The sequence below is a fragment of the Arachis ipaensis genome, chromosome B10, assembly GCF_059453495.1.
Source record: "Arachis ipaensis isolate K30076 ecotype BB chromosome B10, ASM5945349v1, whole genome shotgun sequence".
NCBI lineage: Eukaryota > Viridiplantae > Streptophyta > Magnoliopsida > Fabales > Fabaceae > Arachis > Arachis ipaensis.
The window spans coordinates 98,431,679-98,458,070 of record NC_142435.1 but is presented as its reverse complement, the minus strand read 5'-3'; the positions used below and the strand labels follow the sequence as shown (position 1 = coordinate 98,458,070).

At 34.4% G+C, this 26,392-nt stretch overlaps 1 protein-coding gene across 1 annotated transcript; it reads left to right on the top strand.

Annotated features, from left to right (window-relative positions):
* Positions 1-24,768: 24,768 nt before the first annotated feature.
* LOC107621634 (uncharacterized) lies at positions 24,769-25,745 on the top strand. The gene has a single exon (XM_016323666.3). It carries the CDS (start codon positions 25,060-25,062, stop codon positions 25,513-25,515), a length of 456 nt encoding a protein of 151 aa, XP_016179152.1. The 5' UTR covers positions 24,769-25,059; the 3' UTR covers positions 25,516-25,745.
* Positions 25,746-26,392: the final 647 nt, after the last annotated feature.

The following is a 26,392-nucleotide window of genomic DNA, read 5'->3' as shown; positions in this document are numbered from 1 at the left end:
ATATGCATCCTTTATTTATATTCTTATTGTCTTTTCTTTTCTTTTCTTTTCTTTTTCTTTTTTTTTTTTCTTTTTTTTATAAACAAAGTATGTATATCTAAATTTCTCTTTTTTTCATCAAAAAGAGATGCATATGTTTTAAGTAATGAATGCATGAGTGTTTACCCATTTTTTTCAAATATTCTCAATGAATGCCCAATGTACTTCCTACCCATGTTTTCCACAAATTCCCCCCATACTTGAATAATACACACACTCAAACACAAGCTAATCAAAGATACAAATCATGGACAATAATTATTTTTCGCTTAGGACAAAAGATGTGCTTAAAATTAGAACAAAAAGGGAATTAAATGGCTCAAAAGTGGTTTACAAAGGTAGATGTAAGGGTTGACCATATGGGTTAAGTGAGTTAAACATAAAAAATGGCCTCAATCATACTAAATGCATTCAAAATACCAAATATAGGACATAAAGATTCAAGCAAATTTAAGATCACAATCATAAAAGGAGTTTATCACACAAGAACAAAATTTGTGGTTAAAAATTGCAACCACACCATTAAAGCTCAAATCTCACTTAGTGTTTTTGTTCAAGCTCTTTTCTATATTTCACAAAATGAATATTTCAAACAAGTTCAAAAATAAGTTTTTCAAATCCAATCAATGGAAAGCCTTAAAAATGAATTTCTTGAAAATTCTTTGTTGTTTTAATCAAAATTAATTTCTATGCTAGGTAACATGCAAATATAACTATAAACAAACTAAGATATATACAAGCAAACTAAACAAAGTGCAATGTAATGAAATAATAAACAAATATTCACAAAAGACAAAACTACTAAAAACTAGGAAATAGTGCAAAGTATTAAGAAAGAGAGAATTTACGTCCCAAATTTGCGGATCCTCCCCCACACTTAAACGTTGCACGGTCCTCCGTGCACGCACTCAATCCGGGGGTGAAGAGATGTGAGGCTCTACCTTCAACTGGTGGCCACCGGGGCTTGGGTCACTGCAGAAAATAAACAAACATGAATTGAGGAAGAGTCATATGAGTGTGTAGAAGACAATGTCCGTATTCTAAATGTGCACGGTTTAGAACACAACACACTGGTCAGGTAAAACGGCAACCACATAATCAACAGAAAAAGCATGTATTCCTCAATTAAGCAACCTAGGTTGCAAGTGAAGAAAAAATAAGAGATAGGACACAAATAAACCTAGATAGCCACAACTAAAGTGAATTGAATGTATAAGACATTGGTTATTGAAGTTGTGCAAGTGAAAGCGCAAGGTGAATAAAAAATGGCACAATCAACAATAACTAATTCAATGATGAAAAGAAAACTACTTGTTCATCATGACACATAATGCAATAGTCACATGGTAAAGGTACTTCTTGCAAAAAGTGACAAGCTTGATAAAAATCAAGTTAAGTTACTCAAACAAATGCAAAGTATTAAAAACAAACAAGTGCCTTGTAATGTGCTTGTATTGATTTTAAAACCATGCTGAACAAGTAATTCAACTCAATTCACTAAAGTAAAAGTGCACAATTCAAGATGCCAAACAAGGATAAAGTTCAACACATATGGTCGCGACAACATATGAATCAAACTCACAATTCAATTAGGAAATCAAACAAGGACTTAATGCTTAGTGCACATATTCATAAAAAAATTAAATAAGAAGCAACCCAATCAACATCAAGCAAACACTTGCAACTTATTTAATTGACAAGCAACTAAACCAAAACTAATATAATTACTAAAATTGAAGTGAGATGCAAATAAAATGAACAAGAACAAGCAGAAAATAGGGTGAAAGGAGGAGAAGAGAGAAGAAAGTAAGAGATAGAGAGAAGGGTAGAAGAGAATAGTGTGAAACAGGGGAGGGACCCACGCGTACGCGTGGGTGACACGTGCGTGTGGCGCTTGCAAAAATGAGTATCGACGTGTACGCGTGAGTGACGCGTACGCGTGAAAGTGAGAAAATGCAAGGTGACACGTATGCGTGATGGACGCGTACACGTGAAAGGCAAAATTGAAAAGGGTTGTGCGTTCGTACTATGTGTGCAAACGCCACAGACAGAGGCCTTGCCTTGTAGTGTGTGTGGGCACAAGCCTGTGCCCACGCACAGAAAGGCAATTTTTTTTTAAGAAAAGGATTATGTGTGCGTGCGCACACAAGTCTGTGCAAGCGCACAAAAGCAAAAGGGGTATGGTTCATGCGCACAGGCTGTGCCAGCGCTCCCAACAGAAGGCATACAGGCTGGTGTGCGTACGCACAGAGAGGTGCGTACGCACAGGACTCAAAATTTTGTTGTTGTGTGCGTGCGCATAAGGGAGTGTGCGCGCACATGCCCTGTTTTTCCCAAAAAATACTACAAGAAGAACACCCATTCAGCCACACTTTTTTTAAGCTACATTTAAAAAGCGTAGCCTATTCATAGAATAGGATACACTTTTTTCAATGTTACCATTTTATAGGAGAATAGGAAACACAGTTGTGGCATCACTTGAAAAGTGTCTCCTTAGATATTATAAAGATCACTTATAAAACGTAGCCTTTTCTTAATATCTATGGGTACACTTTTCTCACTAAAAAAAACGCTTTTCAAGAGTGGTCTAATGGTTAGGTTTTGGGTGCGCTTTATAAGCGTTTCCTAATGCAAGAACGCTAAATACACCTACGACACTTTGTGAAAATTTTGTTTTCTTTTTACCAAATCACCTATCCTGCGCCACTCACCCCTTCGAAGAATGGTTTCCCCCCTCACCACTTCGCCACTCACTTTCGTCTCTCTACTCACCACTCACCACTCACCACTTCACCTTCACCACCACTCGTCGCTGCCACCGCTCCTCATCTGCTTCACCTGCATTCATTTAATACTATACTCATTGTCCCCACACCTTCGTAGTCTCTGCTCTCACCATCACCGGTCACCGTTATCGTATCTGCGCTCACTGTCGTTGCTCAACCTAGTTGTCTCTGCACTCACCGTTGCATCTCACCCTTGTTGTCTCTGTGCCGACCGTCGCCGCGCGCTTAGCATCATCGTTGTCTATGTGCTCACCATCGTCGAGAAGGTATGTATTGATTTTCATTTGGTTCTGAAATTTGAGAGGTTTAGGGTTCCGATTTAGGGTTTTTAATTTGAAAGTTTGGTACACTAATTGCCTGTTATCAGTGAAATCTGAAGTTTGGTTTAGTTCAAGTGATTCAGTTGTTGTTTACTGAAATCTGAATTGAGTAGAGGTCGCTTGTTGTTTAAACCATATTTGTTTGGGTAACAGAAAAATGGAAATGCAGTCACTGCCATCACATAGAACTAATTGGTTATGATTCTTTATTGCTTCCTTAGTTGCCTCCGGTAAGACAAGAAGATCGAGATTCTCTAATATTTTTCTGTCATGAATAGTTCTATGAATCAAAGTTGCTTCTGTATAGAAAAAAGCATTGAATAGTTCTTCTGTATAGAAACTAAAATGATTAGATGATTCTGTCACCTCACTCAAGTGATGATGAAAATTGTAAATTAAATAAGAAGTGAAATGCTCTGAAAAATAGGACAATCGAGGAGATTTGTCATGTACACTATTGGAAGAGACCTGGTAGGTAAGAAAAATATAAAATAAGAAAAAAAGATCAAAAGAATATCATTGAGAAGAGAAACACAAAAGTAGTATATGGTTCTTTAATTAGAGGTCATAAGAGAGCAAAGTATATGGTTCTACTTGTATATGCATAGAGAAAAAGAAGGAAGTTATATATATAGCCTTAATTATTACATGTTTGGCAAATGACATAGCATAGCAAATTAATTAACTTTAATTTAGATTTTTTATATATGGAGGGACCAAATCCAGTTTCAAGTGCACAAGGAAGCACGTCAGAAATTCAGGTTTGTTCTTATCTTCAGTTGGTGGCTCAGTTTATTAGGCATCTTTTGCATCCCAACAGAGATCATTAAGTCATACTTTTTTTCTTGATTAATTTTTTCTTTGATTTTTCATTCATTTTTTTTCTTCTCTTCTTAATTTCCATTTCTATTGATGCTCTTATTTGTTACAACAATTTTTTGCTATTCAATTTATTGCAATTTCTGTCCAAAAATTAAAGAACTTTTGTTATTTGTTCTTATCATAATGACAAATATCAAATTTGATCTATATTTTGTAACAAAAGAAATGGAAACACAGGTGAACTTCCTTTTCTGATTATATTGATACTTTGTTAGTTCACACCTCATATATATTCCATACTTCCACAAAACTTTGCATTTTATCTTAGAATATTATAAAATTTCATTCGAGAGGTTGATTTAACTGGAAATTATCTATGTCAAGTTTATCTTTAACTTGGATACTCCTTGGTCATTCAGATTTCTTTAAGGACTTGAAATAGATTCAACAACTGTGAAAAAAATTAGACAAGCGATTGACAATTAAATTGAAGTTACTGTACAACTCATTAATTATACAAAGACCGGTAAGCAAGTCTAATGTTTCTGCACAGAAAACCACTTTAATAGACAAAGCTAATATAAAATGATAGGAAGTGTTAACATTTTTTCCCTTATTAGCACTATTTAGTTCATTAAAAGAAAACAAAATACTAAGAAGTATTTCCTACAAAATTTCCTGATGTTAATTGTCTTTCCTCCATCAATTGCTCCTTGTTCTAGATCAAAGTGCTGTAAATGGAGGAGGAGGAGCTATTTCAGTAGCTCTTGCCTTGAATCAAAATGCTGCCAAGGTAGCTGCAGCTATTACTTTTACTGTCCACAAAAAAATATATATTAGCATTATATTTTTCAATCCCATAACTATATATTGAATTGGTGCATGCATAATTTGATTCATGCAGTTCGCTAGCATTAATGGGACTCACAAGAACCTTGACCCCAAGAATAGGAGTTCTAAAAAATCTTACCGCTCTGTAAATACTCATAGTATGACACATTCATTCAATCTTGGTCAAGCTATATTTTCATAGGATTGGGTAGTTAGGTGATAAAAGTGGTTTGTTAGTCAAGCTGGATTTTTTTAGTGTAATCATTGATGTATATATGCTTTATCATGTAGTTCTTTGCAAGGGAATGCCATCACAAGAAACATACCAAAAGAATTAGAAAATCTAACAAACTTGGGCAAGTTGGATTTGGAAAATAATAGATTAACTGGCCAAAACAATCTTCCCTTTGCAATATAAATAAGCTCCAATTCTTGTAAGTATGACAATCTCTAATTACTAGGTTTTACTTTGCATAGATATAATGAGTCTTAGCATATTACTGTGCTCTGCTTAATCATTTTTTTCCCGCCCGGAAACCTGAACAATAAGTCAAAACAATCTCAATGGCACTATACCGGAGTCACTCGGCAATCTCTGAAGCTTAATCAATGTGTATGTGAAATAATTCTTTATACAATTTTGAGGTTACTGCTAAGTATATATTGTTATTTTATTAGCTAACTGGTTGTTCAAACTTCTGTTTGGCAGCATGTTAGATTCAAATGATCTTAGTGGTGAAATCTTGAAGCAGTTGTTCAAAGTAACTAAGTACAAGTAAGTTCCATAAAATCAAGTTTAATTCTTGTAGCTTGACTACTTTACATAATCTTGTTGCTTACTACATAATGGTAATATTATATATAATTGAACCTTTTTCACACCAATGAAACAAATTTATCTTTCAAAAACTCCTTTACATGATTAATATTTTTGCACCATTCTAGCTGTGTAAAATCTATCATTCCACTATGAAATGTAGAAGGGACCGGACATCTTCGAGTGGTCAAGCAAACAAGCTTAAGCTTTCATTACAAGCCTTGAACTAGGGTTAAAAGCTTTCGATGTGTAGGCCTTTAGAGCCTTAAACAGTGACAATTATTTTCCTCCTAATTTTTCTGCTAGCTTATATGAATTAGTGATAGGTAAAAAAATAGTTTTAAGTATACACTAATTTGAAAATATTTTAATCCCTCTTTTGTGGATCTGTTGCCATATACCATGTTTGGAATTAATGGATATAATATTTGAATTTAGGATGCGTTAGACATTTAGCATGTACCATTCCTTTTAGACATTTATATGTTTATAATATTTGAATTTTACAATGACTTGATGTTTTCAAAACTTTTGAAATTATCACTGTTTTTTTATTAAATCACTTGTGTTAACAAGAAAAATCAATTAGTGTTGTATATTACAGCCTGCTTTTCAACATATTTCTTGTCAAGTTGTTTCTTCGAAAGCTTGTTAAGAAAGGTGAGGGCCTGAAAATACTTAAGGTGTTTTGGATGCAAATTTTTAGTTTTATTTGTAACCGGCAAGAATAAATGTGTGGTTTATCTTCTAAATTTGAAAGTTCTTTCTCACTTTTGAGTGTTTGCACGGGGGGAGCAATGCCTCGTTCACTTTCCTAATTTTCTATATATATATATATATATATATATATATATATATATATATATATATATATATATATATATAGGATAATTTTGGAGATGTTAATGAAGATTAAGATGTTTATTATGATGATTTATTGACAAAGATAGAGTAGTGTTGAAAATTAGAAGATGTATGGTCGATTAATGACTTTTATTAGAAAATACTTATATAGAATATCATATTTTAGTTTTTTGTAGTTTATTAGAAGGAAACTCTAAGTGGTCCTAAGTATATTTTCATGAGTATGTTTAATTTAGTGTGAAATGTATGGATATTCAAAATTATGATCATCCCAATACTTTTGATTTATTATAAATATATTTTGTTGAAAGATCATTTTTATTATTTAAAAAAATTATTTAGTATTATTATGTATTTATTTTTATTTTATAATATTTAATTCATTTAATTAAAAATGCAGAATTATATATGTAATCATATTATTAAATATTATGTTGTACAAAAAATTATTAGAATATTATATATATATATATATATATATATATATATATATATATATATATATATATATATAAAATTAAAAAAAAAACAATGAGGGACCTAAGGCTACACTTATATAGAGTAGCTATGGTATACAATGTAGCTACGCTTTAAAGGTGATGCAGTAGCGTTGAAAAGCGTAGCCTATTCTAGCAAAAATGAAAGCTGAAAAGCGTAGCCTTTGGTCCTGGACAGCATCACTTGAAAAGTGTACTCTATTCCCAAATGCCAAAAGCGTAGCCCTTGGTGCAGAAAAGCGTAGCCTTTGAGAATAGGCAACGGCCGAATAGGAATCACCCTAAAAAGCGTAGCCATAGCCTAGAAAGCGTAGCCGTAGCCTAAGGCATCATTTTTTTACTTTTGGCAACAATTTTCAAATGTACCTGAATGGGTGTTTTTCTTGTAGTGAAATTTTCTTCAAAATCTAAGGCTTTAAGCCCTAACTCAACAAAAGCTCAACCCCAAAACATTCAAAACTTCACCAATTCATGATCCATACACAAATTAACCTATCTAAACTCAAAATTAAACTAATCCTAAGCTAACCAAAACAAGCAAGCATGCAATAAACCAAAACTATAAACAAGGAAAGGGTAAGAACAATGTTACCAGCCATGGTGAGGTGTCTTCCACCTAGCACTTCTATTTAGAGTCCTTAAGTTAGAATTTATTGAGAAGCTCTCACCCAAGCTTGTATTCTCCAAGGCTTTTGAGATTCCAAAGCTTGTACATCCAAATCTTCTTGTGAGTTCCTTTCATTCTATCTAGGTAACAAGCAATTGAAATTCCCAATTCCTATACACAATAGCAAGAACACTCACAATGCAATGGGTGAGAATTCATAGGCTAAAAAGAAAATAAGAACCAAAGGTAATAAGAACAAGTAAAATGAATTCCTAAAACTAGCAAAAACAAGCAATCAATCAAAAACAAACTATTCACATATTAACATATTTACAATAGCCAAAAACAAGCAAGCAACATATTCACAATCAACCAAAAATAGGCTATTCACAATATGCACAAGAGCCACAATATAACACCATTGTAACTCCCCAACAACGGCACCAAAAATTTTATAATGAGAAGATTTACGCCAATTTGAATTTCTCAAAATAACTTCCGTTGTAAGTATAGACCAAACTGGCAATGGATCCTCTCAATCAAATTTTAATTCAAACAAATGTCACAATTCAAATCAAATTATAAACCGAGAGTATTTAAACTCCCGGGTCATCTTCCCTAGGAGTTACAATGAAATGTTATCAATCATTGGCTATGGAAAATTTTTGGGGTTTTGGTAATAAGAGGCAAGAAATTAAAATGACAAGTAATTGAAACAAGCATGCAAGCAATTAAAGTAATAAAAATGGAAATTAAATGCTAAAAAGAGATCTTGGTAGGAATTGGAGAATTAGGAATTCTTATACTAGTTGTAGACCACAAACATGGTAATTGTGTGGAATTAATCCCAATTAGTCAATTAACAATAAAAGAGCAAGAAACATAAATTGCATAAAATGTAAAACATACAGTTTATATGAATAAGTGTGAGAATAATGGATAAAATCCACTCAATTCAGCATAAAATATACCACAAAATAGTGGTGCATCAGAGGACAGCTGGAACAAAAAGGGATTAACAACATAACAAGGACAGCTGTGGCTCTAGCAAAGCAACAAGACATAAGGACAATTTCACTACACAAAGGACATCAGCAAATCAAAATGTAGAAGATCACAAATAAAGTTTGGAAGAGCAAAACAAAAACACAGAGCTATGGACAGCAGTTGGAATGACTCAAATATGGAAATACTTTGCATGCCAAGGAAGACAGCAACTCCAAGGACAATAGAGGTTGGTGGAGTGTTTCCTCGACAAGCAGTGATAGTGGAGAAGAATGGAGTAAGGAATGCATGCCCTTAGAGACAGCTCCAATGGGTTAATGGCACGAGGGATTGGAAGAGGCAATAGAGAGCAAATTAGAAGAGCAAGCTGATTATATAAGAGGCCTCATCTCAACATTTGAAAGCAAGAAAAAGAGAGCAGATTCAGAGCATCATCTCAACTTTGAGCTGAATTCTTTTTCTTCTACTCGAGCTTCATTTCTTATTTTGTTATGGCTATCTTGAGTTATCTTTTGTATTGAGAAAAAGGCTGAAAGTGAGAGTGAAAAAGCCATGAGAGAAAAGGCAAAAAGATGCATGAAAGAGCCACTGATATTCTGTGTTTTGAGTTGTTGAACTAGGACTAGTTCTCCTTGCCAAGTTGGGTTAGCACTTGGTGAGTTTGAACCTGTTTACTTTTTACATTCCCCTTCCAAGTTGGGATACCAGTATGGGTTGCTAAGCTTTGGTGAAGAAAGCTTAGTGGTAGATACTAGTTGAATTAGGTTGTAATTCAATAGTATTGGTGATTGTAATCAGCTGATTATAGTGAAAATTTCACCATGGTTTGTGGTGGAGACTGGACATAGGATTCATTGCACTTAGAATCCGAACCAGAATATATGCTGGCCTCTTTCTCTTTTTTCCTTCTCTATTTCTGTTCTGCACATGAGACAAAACAAAAAAATCTCCTACATTTTCTGCTTCCGCAAAAACAGTGCTTGAAAACTTAATTTTAAGCAAACTTGAATCAACTCTTCTTCTCAAGTTCAATCAGAACCATCATGGATGTTATGAGTAAATTTGTCATTTGAATAAATTAATTTAAGTATTTAATATTTTTTAAATTTAATTATGATAAAATTTGAAAATATTTGTGTTAAAAAATAGAATAAATTATTATTTTACTATGAAATATGAAACAAATATTACGTAAGTGAGACAATAAATTAGTGATTATAAAATAAATTAATTAAAATTAATGATAATTAAAATTTAGATTACTCAATGCTCTACTAGATATAGTAAAACAGTAAGAAAATAATAAATTAGTAATTACAAAAAACATTAATTAATATTAATGACATTACAAAGTATATTATTATGATTAGTCTTTAATGCAATATTATATATGAAAATCAAATTATAAAGTGTCTCATTAATATATGATATGTTTCATCCTAATAATTAAGAATATAATAATGATAAGTTGGGTGATAAAAAAATAAAATAAAAAATCAAAATATAAAAAAAAATTATATAAATAAAGTCAAATTTAAAATTTTTTTTGGCTAATTATAACTGAATGATTTTGATTCTCAAATTTTTTCTACAATACAAACCAAGGTTCGAAAAACCGGACCGGTCATCAAACCGCTCTAGCTACTAGTTCATTGGTTTATTGGTCCAATCGGTTCAACTGGTGGTTCAACCGGAAGAACCGTTTCAAAATAACATAATAAATAAATTATATATAAATATCATAAAACATAATTATAGTCTAATATAAATCTTAAATATCTTCCAAATTTAAAACATTATATTAAATGTCAACCAAATCCATATGATCTTATCAAAATACAAAGTTAATAGTGAAAAGAGCAATGGTGCAAACAACAACAATACAACTAGAAATAATCATTAATCACTCCTAAATTAATTCAAAACAGTAGCATAACAAATAATCACCCCTAAATTAATTCAAAACAGCAGCATAACAAAATCACTAATCACAAATCACAAATCACTTATCACAAATTCAAAATTCAAAACACTCAGTGCCATAATTCCATAACAAAACAGCAGTATAAGTTCATAACAAGTTAACAACAGCAGCTTAACAAGTCACTAATCAGTAATCACAAATTCCAAACTCAAATCAGCAGCATTACAAAAACCTAAGAAATCACAAATCACAAATTCAACCTCAAATCCCTGAAAGAGTAACACAGACTCAACTTTCCACTAACCTCAAATCAGTAAATCAGTAATCAGTAAATCAGTAAATTAGCATTGATCAAACTAAATGTATACCAGCTACCTTCAATTTATTTTTGTATTTTGCAACCCCTGGTTCTGTTTTGCAGTTTTGCTTCCTTCCACTTGATCACATTAGATGTATTGAATCTAATTGCCAACCGTTCATCCAATGGCATAGCCCCCTTAACTGAAAGCCACAATTTGGTGCAACCCCACTTGCCCATTAATGTCTCCCACAATTTGGTGCAGAAGGTTGCATATTCAGCTTGGCAAAAATATCAGAGCTTCCATTTCCACCAACCTTAGAAATTCAACCTGAAATTCCTAAAAAAGAGTAACACAAACACAATGAAAATTAACAGCATGTTCTTAACCACAACACAAGACCATATCAGCAATTCTGCCTACAGCAATTCTGCCTACAACATTCAGCCATTCAACAATATTGCAAAACAGAGTAAGTTTTCACTTTCCAGCATTAACAAAACACCAAAACAGAGTAACAAATTAAAAATTACAAAGCATATGGTATTTATTCTCATAAATTTAATTCCACCAATGTTCAAAAAGAGTTGCACTAAGAAAAACCAGCCATTAAGACAAAAATAGCTTCACAGTGAGAGAGCAGTAACCCCTTCCTTTAGCTTAATCAACCCGAAATTAATCGAAACACACTTCATCCAAACACATCCCTAAAATTATTCAGATTCCATTTCCCTTCACCTGAACCCGATCGCTTAGATCCTCACACCTTCGAATTTCAATTCCAAAGATCCATGGCTTCTTCGAATCTCTAGGGTTTTCCCCAATCCTCATCAAAACTCTCAATTCCAAAATCTTCTTCTTCTTCTTCTTCTTCTTCTTCTTCTTCTTCTTCTTCTTCTTCTTCTTCTTCTTCTTCTTCTTCTTCTTCTTCTTCTTCTTCTTCTTCTTCTTCTTCTCCATATGCCATATTATAGCTCTAGGTTGAGGACCGTAAGAAGAAGATGTATAGCAATTTCAAGGAGCAAGCAATAGAGTACGTGAAACAAGTGGTGCAAGAAGACAATGCCGGAAACCACGCCAAAGCGTTCCCTTTGTACATGGACGCCTTGGAGTACTTCAAGACCCACCTCAAGTACGAGAAGAACCCTAAGATCAGAGAAGAGTGAGACTGAGATGAATGAATGGGGGAAGAGACCAGGCAACGGGAATTAGGATTAGCAGCATCATTCGAAATAGGAGTATCGACATGCATGTTATTATTCACAGAAGATGAGCAGAGGAAGTTCAGAGAAGATGAACATTGAAGACGACAACTCACTCACCTGGGCTCGATGGAGGGCTACTGGGCTGGGAGCCTGGGAATGCTTTAGTTCAGAGTTCAGAGGGCTAGGGTTCACTGGGCTGGGAACCAGGCGACGACGATGGCGCTGATGACCTGAGACCGCGGCGACGATGGAGGGCTACTGGACTGTGAGCCTGGGAATGCTTCAGTTCATAGGAGGAGGGCTAGGGTTCACTGTGAGACCAAGGTTCTGAAAATCAGACCGACCGACCGGTTCGACCGGTTTAATCGCGAACCGACGACACAAGCGGTACGGTCCTCCTCTAATAACTGCCTGGTCCTCAGCACCAATAGACCTCCATCGTCGCCTGGTTCCCAGCCCAGTGAACCCTAGCCCTCTGAACTCTGAACTAAAGCATTCCCAGGCTCCCAGCCCAGTAGCCCTCCATCGAACCCAGGTGAGTGAGTCGTCGTCTTCAATGTTCATCTTCTCTGAACTTCCTTTGCTCATCTTCTGTGAATAATAACATGCCTGTCGATACTCCTATTTCGAATGATGCTGCTAATCCTAATTCTCGTTGCCTGGTCTCTTCCCCCATTCATTCATCTCAGTCTCACTCTTCTCTGATCTTAGGGTTCTTCTCGTACTTGAGGTGGGTCTTGAAGTACTCCAAGGCGTTCATGTACAAAGGGAACGCTTTGGCTTGGTTTCCGGCATTGTCTTCTTGCACCGCTTGTTTCACGTACTCTATTGCTTGCTCCTTGAAATTGCTATACATCTTCTTCTTACGATCCTCAACCTAGAGCTACAATATGGCATATGGAGAAAAAGAAGAAGAAGAAGAAAATTTTGGAATTGAGAGCTTTGATGAGGATTGGGGAAAACCCTAGAGATTCGAAGAAGCCATAGATCTTTGGAATTGAAATTCGAAGGTGTGAGGATCTAAGCGATCGGGTTCAGGTGAAGGGAAATGGAATCTAAATATTTTTAGGGATGTGTTTGGATGAAGCGCGTTTCGATTAATTTCGGGTTGATTAAGCTAAAGGAAGGGGTTACTGCTCTCTCACTGTGAAGCTATTTTTGTCTTAATGGCTGCTTTTTCTTGGTGCAACTCTTTTTGAACATTGGTGGAATTAAATTTACGAGAATAAATACCATATGCTTTGTAATTTTTAATTTGTTACTCTGTTTTGGTGTTTTGTTAATGCTGGAAAGTGGAAACTTACTCTGTTTTGCAATATTGTTGAATGGCTGAATGCTGTAGGCAGAATTGCTGATATGGTCTTGTGTTATGGTTAAGCACATGCTGTTAATTTTCATTGTGTTTGTGTTATTCTTTTTCAGGGATTTCAGGTTGAATTTCTGAGGTTGGTGGAAATGGAAGCTCTGATATTTTTGTCAAGCTGAGTATGCAACCTTCTGCACCAAATTATAGGAGACATTAATGGGCAAGTGGGGCTGCACCAAATTGTGGCTTTCAGTTAAGGGGGCTATGCCATTGGATGAAGGGTTGGCAATTAGATTCAATACATCTAATGTGATCAAGTGGAAGGAAGCAAAACTGCAAAACAGAACCAGGGGTTGCAAAATACAAAAATAAATTGAAGGTAGCTGGTATACATTTAGTTTGATCAATGCTGATTTACTGTTTACTGATTTACTGATTTGAGGTTAGTGAAAAGTTGAGTCTGTGTTACTCTTTCAGGGATTTGAGGTTGAATTTGTGATTTGTGATTTCTTAGGTCTTTTGTAATGCTGCTAATTTGAGTTTGGAATTTGTGATTACTGATTAGTGACTTGTTAAGTTGCTGTTGTTAACTTGTTATGCACTTATACTGCTATTTTGTTATGGAATTATGGCACTAAGTGTTTTGAATTTTGAATTTGTGATAAGTGATTTGTGATTTGTGATTAGTGATTTTGTTATGCTGCTGTTTTGAATTAATTTAGGGGTGATTATTTGTTATGCTACTGTTTTGAATTAATTTATGAGTGATTAATGATTATTTCTAGTTGTATTGTTGCTGTTTGCACCATTGCTCTTTTCACTATTTAACTTTGTATTTTGATAAGATCATATGGATTTGGTTGACATTTCATATAATGTTTTAAATTTGGAAGATATTTAAGATTTATATTAGACTATAATTATGTTTTATGATGTTTATATATAATTTATTTATTATTTTATTCTGAAACGGTTCTTCCGGTTGAACCACTGGTTGAACCGGTTGGACCAATAAACTAGTGAACTAGTAGCTAGAGCGGTTTGATGACCGGTCCGATTTTCCGAACCTTGTGTGAGACTGAGATGAACGAATAGGGCTCGTGGGAAGAAAGGGGGGTTCGGTTCGCGAGTGGGTCCTGGGTCGGGTCGGGTTTCAATTTTTTTTTTAAACAATTACAAAAACGGCACCATTTAGAAGAATCGGTCGGTCACCGGTCCAGTCCAACCAACCGATTTTCAAGCAGTTTTTTGTCTGACGGTTATTAGAGGAGGACCGGACCGCTTGCGTCGTCGGTTCGCAGTTAAACCGGTCGAACCGGCCGCTCCGGTCCGGTTTTCAGAACCTTGATACAAACACACAAAATGCAAAGTCCATAATAACGGATCAGACGCCTGGTGGTTTTAATAATATTAGAAAGAGAGTCTCATTACCGCAACACCACCCCTAATTAGAATAACACATAAAGACCGTTACTTTACCTATTTTCTCTCCGTACACACACTTACGTTTTCGCTCTGCACCACCGCCATGAGAGGGGGTTATGTCCGTGGGGGACATTCCCGGGCACATGAACCTAGACAACCGCATCGAACTGAGCAAGATCAGATGCAGCGACTCATGAAGAAAGTGCGCAAGGAAGGAGAAGGTCAAGTTTTCACAGGAGAAGTAACACTGGTACCTAGGGAAGAAGACTGGATGATAGGAGCAGAGGAGGAACATGAACGGGCAGGTACTGGGCACAAAACTTTCAGTGAGGCAGTGAAAGGAGGGAAGACCCCGGTGGGAGAGATGGAAGATGATGAGTTCTCAGAGTCTGAGGAAAATTCAGAGGATGAGGATGAAGTTATGGAAGTCGCTCCATCACAAGCACTCGGAAACCGAAAAATTGATAAACAGCAAGAGCCAGATATCAGAGTAGAGAAGGTGAATGGGATGTATAATTTTGTCATCAATGAAGCTGGTTTAAAAAAGCTTAGACATCCCTGGTGGGATACTCTTATAGTAAAGCTTTTGGGAAGGAGGATCTCCCTTCCGGTCCTAAGCAGGAGGCTTGAATCCATGTGGAGCAAACAGGGATCCATTGAAGTAATAGATTTGGGGAACGATTACTTTATAGTCAAATTCTTCTCTCAGGAGGATTTGGACTTTGCTTTAACTGGAGGACCCTGGAGAATTTTTGATCATTATCTAGCCCTAAGACCATGGAAGCCAAATTTCAATCCGGTTGAAGCCACCATAGACTATATTGCAGCATGGGTGAGACTCCCGGGTCTAGCCATTGAGTATTACGAAGAGGAGATGTTAAAGAAGATTGGAAATATTCTTGGAAGGACTTTGAAGGTGGACGCAAACACTGCGGATAAATGTCGCGGTAAGTTCGCTCGACTCTGTGTCGAGTTAGATTTGACAGAACCTCTAGTTTCTCAATATTCCATTAATGGAGTAAGATACACTGTCGAGTATGAGGGCTTGCACAATATTTGTTTTGGGTGTGGCATGGTTGGTCATGATAAATCCAACTGCCCAAAATCAAAGATGCAGGAGAAGCCTAGCAATGGAATTGATTTAGATGATAAGAGGAAGGGAGATGAAGAAGGTGATCAATCTGCGCAGAAGGAAGATGGAGGAAGAACTCAATCGGCCCAGAATGGTGGAATGAAGGAGGACAGTAACGATAATTCCAAAAATAAGGGTAAAAGTGTAATTCAAGATGATGGAGGTGATTATGGTCCTTGGATGGTAGTCAAAAGGACAAATCGTGGAAAGAGAGCAACAAAAGTGAATAGTGGAGCAGAAGGTGGAGGTATGAATGTGGATGGTACTAGGAATCCTCAAAGCAACGAAGGTACGAGATTTGCCATTCTGAGAGAGAATGAGGAAGTAAATAATCATGCTGAGGCAGCCACTGGCTTGAAACCTACATTTATTGAAGAAATTCCAAATAAAGTCCCTCTTCCCTCTTCCCAGCCTATAAATCTTGTGCCCCATAACCAAGCCCACAAAAAAGCCCAAAAACAAGCACAAAAAATGAACACACAAACACCCACAAAAAAGAACCCTAACTTTGAGCCCTCTACATCCAAGCTTGATTTGACCTCATACATGACTATTTAAGCCCATAACCCCTTGACCCAACACAAGACTCTTCTACAGCAAAATACAACCACTGAACCTACCCTCAGCCTGATTAACCAACGAAACAACTTGACCCCTGCACAGACAACCTCTCCTGTCCCAATCACTAATGATGTTCATCTGCTAGAGTCTCCCACAAAGCAAAACATTGAGGATTCACCCCAACAGACAAGTATGATTGAAGAGTTTGTCCCTGAGACGATTCAAGAGGATGAGAACATGGATGACCATCAAGGACCACCTCCTGCACCTCCTGATCTGAATTCGATAGGAACAGACGTTATGTTGGAGGCTATCAGAAAATATGAGGAAACAAGGCCCAAATCGCCCCAGCGTTCGGAGCCAATTATGCTTAATGCAGAGAATGGAGTATCATTGGGGATCCAGCATGGGTTTGCTCGAGAGGGAGACGAAGACATGCCTATGGTAGAATAGGTTTGTGTTATTCCTACCTTCCTTTTATTTTCCAATGATAGTTAAGTGCTGGAACTGTAGGGGTGCTGCTAGTGAGTCCTTTAGTCGCACCTTTTTGGAAATTGTAAGGATTAATAAACCTGATATAGTCATTCTGTTGGAAACAAGATGTAGCGGTGAGAAAGCTAGGAAGATCATTAGTAAGTCTGGATTTGATTTTTATCATATTGAGGAAGCTGTTGGTTTTAGCGGGGGCATATGGGTGATGTGGAAGGATCCAAATATTGTTATAAGTATTTTGAAATCCAAAACGCAATATGTTCACATGAATGTTAAGAAGGATTATGATGAGGATTGGTTCCTAACTGCCGTGTATGCAAGTCCTCGAGAGGTGAATAGGAGAGAGCTTTGGAATGATATCAAGATAATCAAGAATGGGATCAGAGGTCCTTGGTTAGTGGTAGGCGACTTTAATGAAATAGCAGATCCTTCGGAGAAGAAAGGTGGAGGTCGAACAGATGTTGGAGCTTGCAAGAGGTTTAAAAGATGGATCGAAGAATGTATGTTGATTGACCTAGGATCAGTGGGGCCAAAGTTCACTTGGAGGGGACCGCAATGGGAGAATCTTGAAAGAGTTTTCAAGAGGCTAGATCGAGCTCTAGCTAATGCAGACTGGAGAATAAAATTTCATGAGGCGAGAGTTGAAGTTCTAGCGCGGGTTAAGTCAGATCATCACCCCCTCTTAATATCTATGAAGCCCAAAGATAACCTTGCAAATAATAAACCTTTTAGGTTTGAAGCAATGTGGAGTAGGCATCCTGATTTCAAGCAGTTTGTAGAAAGTCATTGGAGTGGAGCTCAACATTGGGGGAGATCCTTATTGGCACTTGCTGAAAATTTGATGGTTTGGAACAAAGAGGTTTTTGGCCACATTGGCAGACAAAAAAGATCACTTATGAGGAGAATTGGAGGAATTCAAAAAGCATCATCTTATGGAAGAAACCCTTTTTTGGAAGAGCTGGAGAGAAATCTGACGAATGAACTTGAAGAAATTCTGGATAGAGAAGAAATTATGTGGATGCAAAAATCGAGAGATACTTGGGTAGTAGAGGGAGATCGAAACACCAAATATTATCATACAAAAACAATCATTAGAAGAAGAAGAAATAGAATTTTAAAGCTTATGAACTTACAAGGTGATTGGATTGAAGATCAAGAGGAGCTCCGCCAACATGTAGTGGAATTTTTTAAATGTCTTTACAGGCATGATAACTCCTTTTCTCCGGTTCTAATTACCACAAGATCCTATCCCATGCTGGAAGAGGATATTAAAAGAAGCTTCAATTTAAAACCAACAGAAAAAAAAATTCAAGATGCACTGTTTGGTATAGGCTCCTTCAAGGCACCGGGTCCGGATGGCTTTCCAGCCCTTTTTTTCAAGGAGAATTGGAGCATAATTAAAGGGAACATTGGGCAACTAATCCACCTTCTCTGGAGCATGCCGAGTATGGTAGAAACTGTCAATCAAACATTAATTACACTCATCCCTAAGGTGAAATTACCAGAGACCATCAACCAATTCAGGCCCATTTCATTATGTAATGTGAGTTATAAGTGTCTATCAAAGATCATCGTGAATAGGCTGAAGCCTGCGCTAAAGGACCGAATCTCCCCCTTTCAATCTAGCTTTGTGCCTGGCAGAATAATACATGACAACATCTTGATAGCTAAAGAATTAACCCATGCCATGAAGAAGATGAAAGGGCGCAAAGGATTTATGACGATCAAATTTGATTTTGAGAAAGCTTACGATCGGCTTCGTTGGGATTTCCTTAAAGAGTGTCTGATAGACTTCGGATTAGAAGAGCAACTGTTAAAGGTTATAATGAATTGTGTTTCTACTGTCTCGTACAATGTTCTTTGGAATGGGGGGAAGACGGATTTTTTCAAACCTTCTCGAGGTATTAGACAAGGAGACCCAATATCTCCTTACCTTTTTGTCATAGCTATTGATAGATTATCTCATCTCATTGAAGATCTTGTGGAGAAAGGCATTTGGAATCCAATCACTGTGGGTAGACAAGGCCCTCCCATATCCCACCTCCTCTTTGCAGACGATTTGCTAGTTTTTGGAGAAGTTACCGAGAAACAAATGAAAGTGATTCTTGAATCTATAAAAGCTTTCTGTGTAGCTTCAGGGCTGAAAGTAAGCGATACTAAAACCTCTATAACTTTCTCCAACAATGTTAGAGGGACAGACAGAAAAGCTATTATTGACTTATGCCATTACAAAGAAAATAAATATTTGGGGAGGTATTTGGGAGCACACATCACCAATCACAGAAAAGGGAAGGACAAGTTTAAGAATGTTTTGGAAAGAATGCAAAGCAAGTTAAAGGGGTGGAAGTCTCATTGTTTGTCGTTAGCCGGGAGAATAACCCTCTCTAAGTCGATCTTAAATCCCATAGCTAATTTTGATATGCAGCATATGAGGATTCCAAAAGGTATTTGCCAGGAAATGGAGAAAATGCAAAGGAGATTCATATGGGGTGACACTCCAAATCAGAAAAGAATGCACCATGTTAATTGGCAAACTCTCTGCTTACCCAAAAATCAAGGAGGAATGGGGCTTAGGAGACTCAACCTTGTTAATGATGCTTTCCTAATGAAATTGGTTTGGAGATTGTTGACTGAACCCAATAATTTGTGGGCTCAGGTTTTTTATCATAAATATATCCACAGCAGAGAGGATTCAGGTATCAGTTTTAAAGCTTCTGACTCTCCCAATTGGAAAGAACTGGTTAAAGTGTGGCATATAGTGGAGAATAATTGTAGAAGAGTTGTTGGAGACGGAACAAGCATATCTTTCTGGAAGGATAAATGGATACCGAATGAAGACTGTCTTGCTAGAGCTGCCATCAATCCAATTCCAATGGGAAGAGAAGAAGATTTGGTTGCAAATTATGTGGACAATCAAGGAGATTGGAAATTGGATAACTTATATACTCTCATCCCTCCTTCTATCATTGATAAAATCAGAGCTATTCCTCCCCCCAAAAGTAATTTGAAAGACTCATTGTGCTGGACTAAGTCCTCGAGTGGACAATTCACAATCGCTTCGGCTTATAAAATGCTTGCTGAGTGGGATGTGAATGATAATGTAGACAGATGGACGAAAATTTGGAAATGGAAGGGGCCAGAGAGAATAAAGGTTTTCATATGGCAACTGTTACATGGTAGAATTCTAACAGCCAGCAGAAGAGCATCTATGATGGGAACTAATCCTAATTGCCATCATTGTAAGCATGAACCTGAAACTATCTTGCATGTGATAAGAGATTGTCCAAGAGCTGCGACTATTTAGGTGAAGCTCATCAACCCCGCTGCTGTAGCCCTGTTCTTTAACCTCAACTTCCAAGGATGGATTGAATTAAATTTGCAAAATTCCATTGGTAAGTCACCATCTGAGTGGATAGATGAGTTTTATGTTGCTTGTTGGATGATATGGAAGTGGAGAAACCTTGAGGTCTTCTCTCCTCCTTATGTAAGACCCAAGAACGCTGTTGAAGTGATTAGGAATTCCCTCAATAATTACAGGAAAGCGTATGAAAGAAGAAGTCAGAAATGCACAATAAATGAAACCAAAAGCCAGGAAGGTATATGGATGCCCCCTCCTATTGGGTGGGTAAAATTGAATACTGATGGAGCAGTTTCAAAATTAAAAAATATGGCTGGGTGTGGCGGTTTAATCCGAACGTGGAAGGGGGAGTGGGTTGCAGGCTTCCAAGCAAAGATAGGCAATACTCAAGTTTTTCAAGCGGAAATGTGGGGAATTTTTTATGGTTTACAAACAGCTTGGGACTTGGGAATAAGAAAAATTATTGTTGAAACAGATGCCCTAAAAGTTTGCCAACAGATTACAAAAGGAGAATCTCATAATCAATACAATTCTCTTCTTAGAAAAGTCCAAGACCAGCTGGCGAAACCTTGGGAGGTTAGAGTTCTGCATATTCACAGGAAAGGCAACACCTGTGCCGACTGGATGGCTAAGCATAGCTTGAATAAATCATTTGGATATAGTTTCATTGATAAACCTGAGCCAAACTTAGAAATCCTCATGGAGCAAGATTGGAAGGTCTCTAGACCCACTAGTCAAATTAGTTAGTTTGCTTTTGTTGGGCTTAGGCCCCATTACTTTACCAAAAAAAAAAAAAAGAAAGAGAGTCTCATTATCCGTAGAGATAAATTAATTATATTATATAATATATTTTAATCAGCATTATATTATTTAAAAATTAATTAGATAATATATATTTATATAAATTAATATTAAAATTAAAATATTTTATATTAAATTTATAAAATACTTATTTGATAATATATATATATATATATATATATATATATATAATTTTATATAATTATTTATCTAAAATATAATACAAATTAAAATGTAATTTATAATTTAAAAATTTAATTTTTTTAAAAAATGACATAAGTCTTTTATATTTGAATTTTGTAAAACTATATCTTCATTTAATTGGTTATTTTTATTTTCATATTTGTTTTAGGTGCCATATTTTGTCTTTTTATATGATAGTTCTTTGATTTGCAAATAATTAAAAAAAAGGTTAGAAAAAATAAAGAAACATAAAAATATTAAAATATAATATGAAATTATGAATTAACTTTATAATCATGATATATTTAAATGTACCTAGTAAAAAAATATGTCAAATTTAAACTTGAATTAGAAAAAAATGGAAAAACCAAAAATGTAATATAAAATTATGAATTAACTTTATAATGATAATATATTTGAATGTATCTAGTAAGGAGAGATGTGCCAAATTTAACTTACTTGAAAGAGTTTTTATCAATTGGTATGAGATATTAAGAATAAAGAGTAATAAGAGTCTTATGTAACATATATAAATAGATCAAATATTAGTATAGCAGTAAGAATTTTAAGATGTATAAGTTGTAGAATTTTAATATTTATAATTAAAAATTTTTATAATTATTATTATTATGACATTTTTAATGTACGTTTACTGTATTTAATTAGTACTTTACGTTTTAATTGAAAAATAATAAATAAAAATTTTTTCTTTTAACTTTTAAATATTTTTTCTAAAAAATAATTAGTTATTTTTTATCTTTTATCAAGTCATTAGAATTGCTGAGATGATATTATTGACAAAAAAATGGCTTAAATTTATTATAGAAAAATTTAGTATCAATTTTTATGTGTTATATATAAATAAATGGTTAATTTTGTATCTTAATAAAATTTACATAATAAAAGTAAATTTGCTATGAATAATAATATAGAGATTAAAAAAAAGTTAGGATTAACTCCCATTAAATTAATTAATATGTTAAAGTTTTTCTTTTCTATTTAACTCCATCGTAAATTAAACTAGACTTGGATTAAAATCTACTTGATTCTACCCCCCAATTGTGGAGCTTCCTAGACGTTAATCTGAGAAATTGAAGGTATGATGGAATCGAAGAATAGTTACAGGTAAAGGGGTGTTTTCAATGAACGGTTAGATGTAGCTGTTGAACCTCATGTAACTATAATTGAAGAATGTGACATATTACATGGTTTTGATTATTTTTCAGACACTTTTTAAGGTGTGTTACTAACGTTGGTATCATTTTACAGCTGTAGTTTGCCACCTAACTTGATCTTACCCTCTTATTTTTGGCGTACTATCTATTACTCTCCATTTTGAAAGAATCTTTATAATTCTATTCTATCATAACATAATTATATAAATGTTGGGTTACTTGATAGAATAGTAGATCGGATAGATGTCGGATCGTGAATAAAGGTGGTATCTGAATCTGGACGCGAGCTTTATGGAGAGATATTATCCTGATTGTAGTGAATAATGGGTTGAGTCGGCGAGTGGAACCACCTGTAAAGACACTCCGATACTAAAATAAGTATCCATACGATGTGACAGTTAATTAAGATAAAAGTGACATACTTTTGTAGAAGGTAGATTCCTCTCCATTTATACCATGTACTCAAGTGAGTTCTCTAACTTAGATTTATCTACCTAAAAAATTTTGTCGATTATCTAGATCTTTATTGAAAAGTAAAGTGAAGTGCGAGTTACTATCGTATACAGATCGATAGTCTGTCAAATCGGTAGTTTATAGGGTGGACTTCCAGTTTTTATTGGACTAAATCGAAACAATAAATAAAAATATAATGTGTATATTAAAAAATATTATTAAATTAATTATTATATTATTTAACTCATTTTTAATATATATTTTATATTTTAATATATATTTGATATAAATAACTAATTTGATAGTTGGTTTTAATTATACACGTTGCTAGCTGATTTTAATATCAAATACAATCATCTATTGTTAATTTGTTATGATTATCAAGTATACTATAACAGCATCATTAATAATGTAATATCATCAATTATACTGTTACATATATAACCAACTTAGAAGTAGCCATGCATAGAGTAACAGCAAAGTAGCAGTTAAGTAGTCGTTGGCATAGGTTAACTAATCTCTTTTTCTTGATAAGAATGGTTAAATAATTTCCAATTTCTAACTCTATATAAACACATTAATATGAATATAAATGGAACTACAAAAATCAAGTACAACCTATACATTACTCTTGGCATCTATTACCAGAACTTTCTTTATATGAACTGCTTCAGATACGTCACTGCCTCAGCATGACAAATACATTAATATTATCCATTTCAATTCTTCGTTTTCTTCCTACCGAAAGCAAAAATGAAAGAAGATATTCCATTATTGTATCTGCTTGTTGTGTTGTGCCTTTAAGCCTTCCATATTTTAATTATTATAAATATGTCATTGACATCACTTAAAACCATGTCTTATATATATATGCAATATGAAAATAAGAATAAAAGAAGCATGGCATGGCTTATTAAAAAAGTAAGATATGCGATATATATATATTCAGATGCATATTATGGAACAAAAATATCCTGGCCACTGTTATGTGGTTGATGCAGATTTTTATTCCACCATAGTAGGGACATGTTAGTTTAGTCGAAAAGCAATGCCTATGGGTGCAGGCCCACCCTACCACACATCATGCCACTTGTACCATTTTATATTTGAAGTTCTCATACATAGCAATAGCATGCACTATTTGTGGGACAGCCATAAGTATAGGGATATAGTTACATCCATTATTATTTATTAAAGGGTCGAGGGGGCCTTAAAATATAGTAGCCAAAATGAGCAATGCAATTGCGCCACTTTCCACTAACCGACCTATGTCCCATGCGTGTTGACAAACATTTCATTTTCCATCCCAACACAAAATCTATCATATATTTGTATTTAAAATAATGTTGTACGATTATTAAAATTTATTATTTGTCATCAAAATTTTAAATTTTAAATGTTATCTTAAATTTTAAATTTTAAAATTTAATAATATAAAAATAAAGTAATTAGTAAAATATTAACAAGTCAATATTTTTTATTGATATTAGCTATTCAGAATTTTAGATGAATACTTTATTTTTATACTATTAACTATTAAGTAAAATTAAAAATTTATAATTTAAAATATAATACTTAAAATATTGACTAAACATCAATAAAAAATGATAAAATTTTATTAGTATATAAAAATATTATTTATATACCAAAATTAATTATTATTATTATTATTATATATATATATATATATATATATATTAATTAATTTTAATATTTATTTTATATTTTAATATGTATTTTATTTATTAGTGATTAATTTTAGTGTATGCTTGGTTAAATAGCATTGCTCTTAATCCTTTTCTATATACTCACTCTTTTCTTGCCCTATTTCATAAGTTTTGTACTCACAACAGAAAGGCAACTTTCTACTCCACTCCACACGAAACAAGCCCCTCTATTTTTATGTTTAACATAACCCCACTTCACTATATATCTCATGATCTCACTTTGCTTTTCCTTCAATCCCGCATAAACTCACACATATATTTTCCTCTCAAACTCTCTTTCCCTTCCCCTGCTTTCTCTCTCACACAATCTGTCACACACATTTTTTTGTTCATCATTCTATTCAGTTATCTCTATAGCTATATCAAACAAACCTTGGCTTGAATTTCATCATCTATATTCTCTTAAACCACATTCACTTTTGTATCAAAAATGGGAAATTATCTTGCTCTTTGTAGACCCATTTCAGGATCTTGCATATCATCAAATCATGGTAATAAAGTTGTGAGGGTAGCCAAACCAGATGGGAAGGTCCTAGAATTTAGGACCCCAATCCATGTCAAAGAAATCTTGTCAAATTTTCAAGCTTTTGGAAGTGTTGGTATCTCGAAGGTATCCTCAGAATCACTCTCCCCAGATTATGAGTTGAAGCCAGGAAGATTATACTACTTGGTTCCATCTCAAGGAGTCAAAGAGCAAGGTAATAACAATAATAACAACAATAATGGCTTAAAGAGGATCAAAGTTGTCATAACAAAGCAGCAGCTTCAACAGTTAGTGACCAAACAGATCTCTATAGAGGATATACTTTCAGAGGTTCATCTTCAAACAGTTGGTGCTCATAATAATAGGAAGCCAAAATTGGACTGTATACCTGAAGAAAATTGAGTACCATACAAATATAGAATAAGGAAAAATTTATATTTGTCTTATTTTGTTTTTGTTTTTTTTCTTTTTTGGCTGTTTTAAATCTTTCCTTTCCCTTCTCCCATCTTTGTTGCTTTTATTTTCTCTTTTGGGCGGTTCGTAAAGTTTGTAAGGACAAAAGAAAGGAAGAATGTAAGGGATATAGACATAGGACCTTATATAGAATAAATAGTTAGTAATGGTTTTTCAAATTTCAGCATTCTCTTTGCACTTTTGGAAGCTTTTCTTGATTCATGTTAATCTTATTTTCACGTATCAGTTATGTTAGGTTTTGTATTTGTTTTTAACTCGGAATGGAGGTTAGGTAATTCAGTATTGTGCTCACTCAAATAGACATATTTAGACTTTGAGAGTTTAGGCTAGAACCTTAATTTTGGCATCTGCTTTGTGCTTCATCATAAATTTGATGCTCCAAATGCACGGTCGATCTACCAATGAACTCTTATTTTCTTATTTGTATAGGAGGTTAGGTAATTCCGTTGTTGGGCTCACTGATTTGAGTGATTTCATATGTATGTTTCTTAAATTAGAATAGAGGCTACGTAATTGTGCTTATTAATTAAGATTTAGAGTATTATTTTATTCAATTCCGGCATGCCCTTCAAAATTTTTAATAAATCTGATATTTTAAATAAAAAAAAATATAGGAGAACAATACATATATTAAACAACACTAACAACAAATTAAAAAAAAATGTAAAATTAAATTTTAAATTCAAATTTTTAATTGATTAGATATTATCAAATTTTAAAATTTTAAAATTTAGAATTAAGCACCACTAATTTCGTATCTAACATGATAATAGTAATTTTGAGATTAACCTAAACCCTAAACGCG

Bases quoted from the DNA above. Each gene is read 5' to 3' on its own strand.
- LOC107621634 (XM_016323666.3), top strand. From the start codon at position 25,060: ATGGGAAATTATCTTGCTCTTTGTAGACCCATTTCAGGATCTTGCATA.